This window comes from Microtus ochrogaster, chromosome 4 (assembly GCF_000317375.1).
Source record: "Microtus ochrogaster isolate Prairie Vole_2 chromosome 4, MicOch1.0, whole genome shotgun sequence".
In the NCBI taxonomy this organism is placed as follows: Eukaryota; Metazoa; Chordata; class Mammalia; order Rodentia; family Cricetidae; genus Microtus; species Microtus ochrogaster.
The window spans coordinates 15933668-15943263 of NC_022011.1; the positions used below are offsets into that span (position 1 = coordinate 15933668).

At 43.7% G+C, this 9596-nt stretch overlaps 1 protein-coding gene across 2 annotated transcripts in view; it reads left to right on the forward strand.

Moving 5' to 3' along the window:
- Adat1 (adenosine deaminase, tRNA specific 1) overlaps nucleotides 1–9596 on the forward strand; it is a 27455-nt gene that overhangs the window by 13549 nt on the left and 4310 nt on the right. For both annotated transcript variants that reach the window (XM_005345640.3, XM_026778869.1), the window contains 2 exons: nucleotides 705–850; nucleotides 2278–2377. In XM_005345640.3, the coding sequence (XP_005345697.1) occupies nucleotides 705–850; nucleotides 2278–2377 (246 nt within the window). The remainder of the gene's footprint in view (nucleotides 1–704; nucleotides 851–2277; nucleotides 2378–9596) is intronic.

A 9596-nucleotide genomic window follows, 5' to 3' on the forward strand; every position in this document is an offset into this window, starting at 1 on the left:
AGGGCATGGACAGTCATGGAGGCTGCTAATGGTTATAAAGTTTCTGAGATTTGAAATTCCTACCTGTGCACTGGATTTGCATCATATGAGCACCTAGCTTGTTCAGAAGAGGCAGGGAAACCAACTTCTAGTATTGGATGATTTTAGTTTGGGGTATGCTTGAAGGATTTCTTAGGAAGTCTGTGTAAACAAAGCAAACACTAAGTTCTCAAGTGAACAATGAAGATTGAGATCTCTGACACCGCAGACGAGTATTGACTCAGATTTTAGTTATGCCTTCAGATATTTTCCAAGCCGTAGAGTTCCTAGCTGGGGTTGGGAATATAGCTCAGTTGGTAAACTGTTTGCTTGCGGGCATAAGGCTGTCTGTTTGATCCCCAGCACCCCACAAAGCAGGGTGGGTTATAGGGTATACCTGTAGCCCCAACATTCAGGAGGTAGAGGCAGGGGGATTAGAATTTCAAGGTCATCCTCTGCTGCATTTCGGGTTCCAGCTAACTGTGATCCTGTCTCAGATAAATAAGTAATAGAATCCAAAGGTTCCTCCTGTGTGGTGTCTGGTATTTTTCACTCCCCACTTCAGTAAGTAAACATGTAGATTCACTCAGCTCCAAGGGCCTCTGTGTCTCCTACGGCTTTGGGGATGATGAGCAAATCTGAGTCTTCTGGTACCTCTGAGCTGAATGTGTTTCCCTCATTTTTAGGTGTCAGAACATCGTGGCTTTACCCAGAGGCTTTGGAGTTCCTGAACTGAGAATAGAGCAGTCAAGTTTACTGTTTGAACAGAGCCGCTGTGCAGTTCAAGCTCAGAGAGCTGACAGACCAGGCCGGCTCGTTCCTTGTGGGGCAGGTAAGGGATCCAGGTTGGCTGACGCTGGAGTAAGTTCTCGGGCAGGTTGGCCTAGGAGGACAGTGGTAACTCCAGTCTGTTCCTTGTAAGACACCCACATACGGTTAGGTGTACACCCTGTGAGATCCTGGCCAGGTTAGTTACCCTGTCTTGACCTTCATTATTTTCAGATTAGAAGAATTGCTTGTCATGGCTATTATGAGAATTAAGAAATTGTATTTAAGCTGTGTGGTGGTGGTACACGCCTTTAATCCCAGCATTCAGGAAGCAGAAACAAGTGGATCTCTGTAAATTCGAGGCCAGCCTGATCTACAGAGAGAGTTCCAGGACAGGCTTCAAAGTTAAAGAAAAACCCTGTCTCAAAAACCACCCCCCAAAATTATATTTATACACTTATTTTGTGTCTAGCATATAATAAATTTTCAATGAAATTGTAAACTAGGAGCTTAGCAGGTAAAGGCAAACTTGCCAACAAACCTGGTAACTCGAGTTTGATGGCTGGAATCCACATAGTGGAAGTAAAGAACCCAGCTCCCCTTCCGTTGTCCTCTGACTTCCACATATGCACCGGGACATACATAGGCCTCTCCCAATAAATAAGTATAATAAAACATTAGATTGTAAGCTATAAGAATGATCATGAACCACTGGGCATTGGTGGTACATGTCGTTAGCTACAACACTCGGGAGGCAGAGGCAGGTGAATCTCTGAGTTCGAGGCCAGTCGATCTACAGAGTCTACAGAGTCAGTTCCAGGTTAGTCAGGGCTACATAGAGAAATGCTGAAAATCATGAACCATTTGATATCATTGAACCCTGAAGTACCAAGCATCTGACCAAACTTGTTTTTAATGTCATATCCAGCTTTCATGGTGCTGTAGAGTCAGAGAAATATTTTTGTGAATATTGTAACATTCATGGGAAAGAAACAGGTTATTATGTTTTGACCCCAGCTCTCCCCAGATACTCCCAATGTGTCACCCTCATTCTTTCGTGTATGTTTATGTGTTTGTTCTCTCTCTCTCTTTATCTCGCGCTCTCTCTCTTTGGTTTGGGGTTTTGTTGGTGATGGTGGTGGTGGTGTCTTTTTGTAGCCTACTGAGCATAATCAGTGCCGTCTGTTGAAATGTTGACTCATCTTAATGGATCTTTTGCGGGTAACCATAGCTACAGTTGGCTCCTGAGTGCAGCAACCATCAGATGTCCAGACATTTCACAGTGCTCCTCCCTCTTCTGTGATGTTCCCTGAGCCTTGGGGTGGGGATCAACACAGCTGTCCCGTAGATACTGACTCTCAACACTGTGGCCAGTTACGAGTCTGCATTAAATGCTGCCCATTGCAGAGAGGAAATTTTCTGGCCAAGATTGAGGGCAGCACTGAGCTATGAGTAGAAACTGATTTAATCCCAGGATTCCTCCCTTCACAGCTATCAGCTGGAGTGCTGTTCCTGAGCATCCTTTAGATGTGACTGCCAACGGTTTTCCACAGGGAACAACCAAGAAAGAAATTGGAAGCCCTCGGGCCAGGTACAGCATACTGGGACTAGGGAGAGGGTATCTATGAACTCCCTCCCTCCTTATCCAGTTCCTTTCCCCTAGCCCTTGCAAACTCCTCATTTGCTTCATTTTCTTCCTCTTCTGGATACTCGGTGTAAATGAAACCATTTACTGTATGGTCCTCTGTGTCTACTCCATGCACATAGCAGGCTCCACAGTTCTCTTGTGTAGTGGGGATTGCTATTTCCTTCATGGGTGGCTAAGTAGTATCTGCTGTGTAGCTGTGCCTTATTTGCTTATCCTCCCATCAGAGATGTTTTACTCTGGGCTGCTGTGACTAGTGCTGGTGTGAACAGCTGGCTGCCTATTTTTGTGTAATTTTTCTTAGGAATGTTCATAGGAATGGAATTCTGGGTCATGAGGAACCACAGGATAGCTTTTTATGGAAAGTGGAATGAGTGAACTATTCTCTTTTCTTTTCTTTCTTTCAAGACAGGGTTTCTGTGTGTGACTTTGTAGCCTGTCCCTGTCCTGGAACTCACTCTGTAGACCAGCTGGCCTTCACCTGCCTCTGCCTCCTGAGTGATGGAATTAAAGGCATGCACCACCACCGCCTGCCATGTGAACTACTTTGTTAGCAGCTCTGCCATGAACGGGTCCCAGGAGCAATAGCTGCCTTGCACCCTCTCTGACACTTGTAACTGTCAGGTGTGAAGTGCACTCTCCTTGTTTCACCATGGATTTCCCCAACGTTCTGTGCTTACTGGCCAGTTATGTGTCTTCTTTGGAGAAGTATTTGTTCTCATTCCATGCCCATTTTATAATTGGTTTGTCTTTATTTTTAATTTTTAAATCACTTTTATATATTATGTCAAAAGACATTTTGTAGGATTCAGTTCTCTGCTTCTACCATGTGGGTCCCCAGGACCAAACTCAGGCCTGTATGGACCAGGCTTTGCCTTGAACTCACAGAAATCCAATTCACCTAGGTGTGTGTCACCATACCCAGCTCTTTTCACTCTTCTTTTAATGATTTTATTCATTCTATTTATGTGTATAGGTGTTTCTCCTGCATGTATGTCTGTGCACCATGTGTGTACAGGGTCCACAGAAACCAGAAAAGGGTGTCAGAGTCTATGGAACTAGAGTTACAGACAGTTGTGAATTGTCATATGCAGGCTGGGAATTGAACCTGAATCCTTTGGAAGATCGGCCAGTGTTTGTTGTGAGGAGCCGTGGGCTGCATTCCCACCTGGCTTCTGCACGGCTAGCTTTATACCCAAAATAACAACACACAAATTGTATTCTTTTAAACACTGCCTGGCCCATTAGTTTCAGTCTCTTATTGGCTAATTCTCATATCTTGCTTTAACCCATATTTAGTAATCTGTGTAGCACCATGAGGTGGTGGCTTACCGGGAAAGATCTTAACCTGCATCCATCTCGGAGAGGAGAGCTATGGCGTCTGCCTGACTTGGCTTCCTTCTCCCTCAATTCTGTTCTGTCTTCCCCACCTACCTATGGTCTGACCTATCAGGCCAAGCAGTTTTCTTTATTAATTAACCAATGAAAGCAGTAGATAGATAGAAACCCTCCTACATCAAGTGTTCTTAACCACTAAGCCGTTTCTCCAGCTCCCTTTTTTTACTTTTGATGAAGCCCTTTAAAGCTCAAAAGTTTTTCGTTTTAATGAAGTCAAATTTATGTACTTTTTTCTTGTTTGGTTGTACTTTTGATATCTAAGGAATCTTATGTTACTCAGAGTTACAACATATATCAACGTTTTTGTTTTGTTTTATTTTCAGCCATCTTCTGTACGTTAGGAGACCCGCAGTCTGCCTGAGAGCAGGATGTGTGAGCAGAACAGGCCATGAGAGATCGCTCGGGCCTGCGGGTCTCCTGCTGCAGTCTGGCTCGGGCTCCTCACCAGCCCCGCTCAGCTGCCTGTGGCTTCAAGTGTTATTCTTTGCTTAGAGTCTTTAAAAGCCTGGATCAGTTCCTAATACTTCTCAATCAAACGGATCATTTCTCTGTAGATTCCTGTGGTGCTGTTCTGCAGCCTGACACAGCATGACAGTATTCCCTGTGTGACCCGGAGTACCTCACATTCTAACCCTAGCTATGTCTCCAATTGTCCATGTGACTTGGGGGCAAGACCAGCTACTCTCTGGGCTGGAATGCAGTGTACTTTTACTTGTACAATGAGGGTTCATGGATAGACGGTGTCTTAGTCAACTGTTCTACTTCTGTGACAAAGCACTGTGACCAAGGCAATTTATAGAAAGAAACATTTAATGTGGCTTACAGTTTCAGAGGGTGAGTCCATGACCATCATAGTGGGGAGTGTGACAGCAGGGAGGCTGAGAGCTTACATCCTTACATGTAAGTAGGAGGCAGAGAGAGAAAGACAGGGAGAGACTGTGAATATGAATTAGAAGGCAGACTCTGCAGGGCAGCAGAGGCTTGGGGATTGGAGGGGTCCATAGTTAGTCCTGGCACTGTTTCTCCCAGGTACACCTGAGCAAATCACTCAACTTCTCCGAGCCTATTTGCCAACTGTAAAGCAAGGTTAACCAATTGAGAACTGAGTAAGGCAGATACAGTTTGAAATGGCATCCTGCTAAAATTGATTTCCCTTTTAACCATCTAAAGATCTTTGTAACATTATTGTATGCAGGAATTAGAGCTCACTTTATACTAAGAGGGTCAGCTGCTGAGAGAAGCAGGCTCCTCACTGCTCATCCCTTAGTGGCTGCATTGTAAGACCACCACTGGAGAACTCTGGGGAATCTCATTTGGCGATATAGGAGATGCAAGAAGGGTGTGTTTACAAACAATGGGATAATAACAGGAAGAGCGGGCTGGAGAGTTGGCTCAGAGGGTAAGAGCATTGCCTGCTCTTCCAAAGGTCCTGAGTTCAATTCCCAGCAACCACATGGTGGCTCACAACCATCTATAATGAGGTATGGTGCCCTCTTCTGGCCTGCAGGCATACACACAGACAGGATATTGTATACATAATAAATAAATATAAAAAAATAACAGGAAGAGTATGTTTACAAACAATGAGATAATAACAGGAAAGATGTGTTTACAAACAGTGGGATAATAACAGGAAAGATGTGTTTACAAATAATGGGATAATAACAGGAAGAATTGTTTACAAACAATGGGGTAACAATAGGAAGGATTGTTTACAAACAATGGAATAATAACAGGAATCAAATGATGCTCATTTTAGACAGGCGATGGTGGCGCACGCCTTTAATACCAGCACTCTCTACCTCCCAGAGTGCTAGGCTTAAAAACATGTACCACGATATCCAACTAGGTATTTTTTAAAATATTTATTTATTAAGTATACAATATTCTGTCTGCATATATGCCTGCAGGCCAGAAGAGGGCACCAAATCTCATTACAGATGGTTGTGAGCCACCATGTGGTTGCTGGGAATTGAACTCAGGACCTTTGGACGAGCAGACAATGCTCTTAACCGCTGAGCCATCTCGCCAGCCTCCCAACTAGGTATTTTTTTTTTTTAGGTTGTTTCTTTTTTATTTTTTTTTTTTAACTTGAGCCAACTAGGTATTTTTAAAATAGTGTTTTTATTAATTCTTTGAGACTCTCATACGATATATTTTGATCAGATTAATCCTCTCCCCCAACTCCCAGATGAAAGATTTTTTTATTTTTTATTTTTTTTTTTAATATTTATTTATTATGTATACAATATTCTTTCTGCGTGTATGCCTGAAGGCCAGAAGAGGGCACCAGACCTCATTTCAGATGGTTGTGAGCCACCATGTGGTTGCTGGGAATTGAACTCAGGACCTTTGGAAGAGCAGGCAATGCTCTTAACCTCTGAGCCATCTCTCCAGGCCCCCAGATGAAAGATTTTAAAAAGAAATCTAAAATAAACAAAAGAAAATATAATCTAGGACTGGAGAGATGGCTCAGAGGTTAAGAGCATTGACTGCTCTTCCAGATGTCCTGAGTTCAATTCCCAGCAATGACATGGTAACTCACAACAATCCATAATGAGATCTGGTGCCCCCTTCTGGCCTGCAGGCATACATGCAGGCAGAACAGTGTATATACATAGTAAATAAATAAATCTTAAAAAGAAAAAAGAAATATAATCTAAAAGTTCCTATACTTTCTTTTGTAGTAATCAGCAATGTTAGCCAGCTCACAAGGAGAAGCTTAATATCTTAGCATGTGGTCCTCTCTACTAAAAGGACCCCGAGATCTCTTGGAAAGCAGCAGCTAGCAGCAGCCACCTAGAAGATTCTTACGATCCTCAGATAATTCAGTAACTTTAACTGGGTATGGCTCTCCCTGATAGCAACATTACTCATGTGGTTACTGTGTTCTGCTGTGGAATGAGACTTAAGAAAAGGCTTTCTTTGCTGGGCTATGATGGCTCAAGCCTTTAATCTCAACACTCAGGAGACAGAGGCAGGTGGATCTCTGAGTTTCAGGACAGCCAGGGCTACATAGTGAAACTCTGTCTCAAAAAAAAAAAAAAAAAAAAAAAGAGAGAAGAAGAAGAAGAAAATCTTCACTGGAACAAGTTCCCAAACAGAGAAGAGGTTTATCGCCATCTACTCTATCCAAACCATGTACATGGTAGCTATCACTTTACCGCTGAGCTAGACTCCCGGACTCTGATTTGCTTTATAGGCATAACTTTTTCTGGAGTGGGGAGGGAGCTGATGATAGAGCTCAGGCAGGTTTTGGCCTGGATCCTGCCCCAGCCCCTGAGTGCCGAAATATTTACTATTACTGATGAGGTGACTTAAGTGGAAAACATTCAGAGTTCCTCTCTGTCCTCCAGGGAGCAGACTGTTGAGAATCTTTACAGATGTGTTCCCACAAGGCCATTAGACTCTCCCTCTGCACCAGCCTAGGCATTGTGCTACCATGCTGGATCCCAGGAGGCCTCCTTCCAGTGAATGGGGCGACATGGTGAGCCTTGGTGTGGATCTGTTCTGCAGCCATGAGCATGACATGGCAGAGGTCTCTTGTTCTTGTGGAAAAGTGTTCCAGTATACTTCATTAATACTCAGTAAACCAAGCTTAGTATCAGGAGGCAGAAACAGACAAATACTTTTCAGACTGAAGGCTTGACTAATTATTTTATTAGTAAATGCATAGAGCCAAATAATAAAGTCATACTTACAATAAAATTACTAGATACATGAAAACTCAACATTTTTGGTGCCTCTGGTGCCAGCCTTTGGGTATGTTCTCTCTAATGTCTAACAGATGACTTTGTTTTTTGAATATGAATTTTCTGAGTGGTGATGAATTAACGTGGATTTGACTAACACCGTTACATGAACATGTACCAGTAGTTAGTTATATAACTTGTTTCGGTCCCAGGAGACTGTCTCAGCTCAGGGTCTCAGTGGAAGTTTCAGCTGTTGGTGTGGATTCTGCCAAGCCACTTTATTCTGGTGGGAGAAATAAACTTTTTGAGCTCCAGCAGGTTTGGGATACATCTTTCTGGTGCATCTGCAGTTGCCTAGCACTCAGTTATGTAGAAAAGCCTCCTGTTTCCAGTACCAACTTCCTGCCAGACAAACTCACTTTGTATTCTTTGTGGCAGTGTTATGGATTTATGGAAATCCACATGCTTCAAGTGGGATTGTTTGGAGTGGAGGTCAAATAGGTTTTCTCTGTGTAGTTCTGGCTGTCCTAGAACTCACTTTACAGACCAGGCTGACCTCTGCCTGCCAAGTGCTGGAAGTAAAGGTGTGGGCCACCACTGACCAGCCAAGTGAGATGTGTGTGTCAAATCCAGGAACCACATGTACAGTTAGATACACACAGGCAGACACATACACACACACACACACTCCCCTATTCTCTTCTCTTTGGTTGTTTTGTTTATCCCTGTAACAGAACCATACTCTTCATGCTTTTTGAGACAGAGTGTCTCCCTCTCCCACCCCTCCTCTCCCCCTGCCCTAGATTGTCCTTGAATGCAGGGTCCTGCTCAGCCTACCAAGTTCTGGAACTGTGTGTACTCGGCCACTCAGCTCTAGCTTTAAATAAGATGGTATCTGTCCTAGAGAGTCCCCATGGCATGTCCTTCAAGAGTGCCTTGTGTTGGCCATTCTTGGATTTTAAATCTGAAGACCAATTTGAGAAAAATAAATATCTTTCAGCATTGTCTTTCAGACCAGAAACATGGAAGGCAACCGCTAACACTCGCGCTAACCAAGCGGGTGCGTAGGAATACAGACTGGGTATAGCACTGTCAGCTCAGCAGTTTGTCACCCCAGATTTGACGCAGGTTTGAGTACCCAGTTATTTAGCCCTTTTTTGGTTTTGTTTAGTTTTTTGTTTTTCAAGACAGGGTTTCTCTGTGTAGCCCTAGCTGTCCTGGAACTTGCTCTGTAGACCACGCTGGCCTCAAACTCAAGAGATCCCCCTACCTCTGCATCCTAGCACTGGGATTCAAGGCACATACTCCCATCACCTGGCTATTTAGGACTTCTTAAAGTTTTTTATTACATTTGTTTATTTTTGTGCCAGTGAACGTGTGTACTGATTAACCACTCCGGCCACAGCATGTGTTAAGGTCAGAGGTCAGCTTTTAAAGCTGGTTCTCTCCTACCACGTGGAGCAAACTCATGTTGTTGTGACTTCATCCACTGAGCCATCATACCAATCCAAAACTTAGTTCTCTTTTATTTTCTGTGTGCTTTGAGTGTTTTTCCTGAATGTGTGTCTACCACATAAGTGCAGTGCCCACAGATGCCCCTGACGCTGGAGTTACAGACAGCTGGGTGGTTACAGACCTGTGGGCGCTGGGAACTGGACCCATGTCCTCAGGAAGAGTAGCACATACTCCTAACCACTGAGCCATCTTTCCAGTCTAAGGCTTATTTTTTATTTTAATTATTTAGAATGTGTGTTTCTGTTTGTGAGCATGTACACGAGTGCAGGTGCCTGCCGAGGGCAGCAGAGGATGGCCGGTCCCCTGGAGCTGGAGTAACAAGGCATTTGTGAAGCAGCTAACGTGGTTGCTGAGAACCAAACTCAGGTCCTCTACAAGAGTAACACGTGCTCCTAACCACCGAGCCATCTGCCTAGCCACAGTTTTTTCTGTTTTCCTTTTTTTCCCTAACAGTCCTGAAAATTGAACCTCGAACCTCATACAGAAACAATGTAAATCCTCTAACCCTGAGTGATAGCCCCAGTCCTCAATAAAGTTTTTTTTGGTTTTTTTTTTTTTTT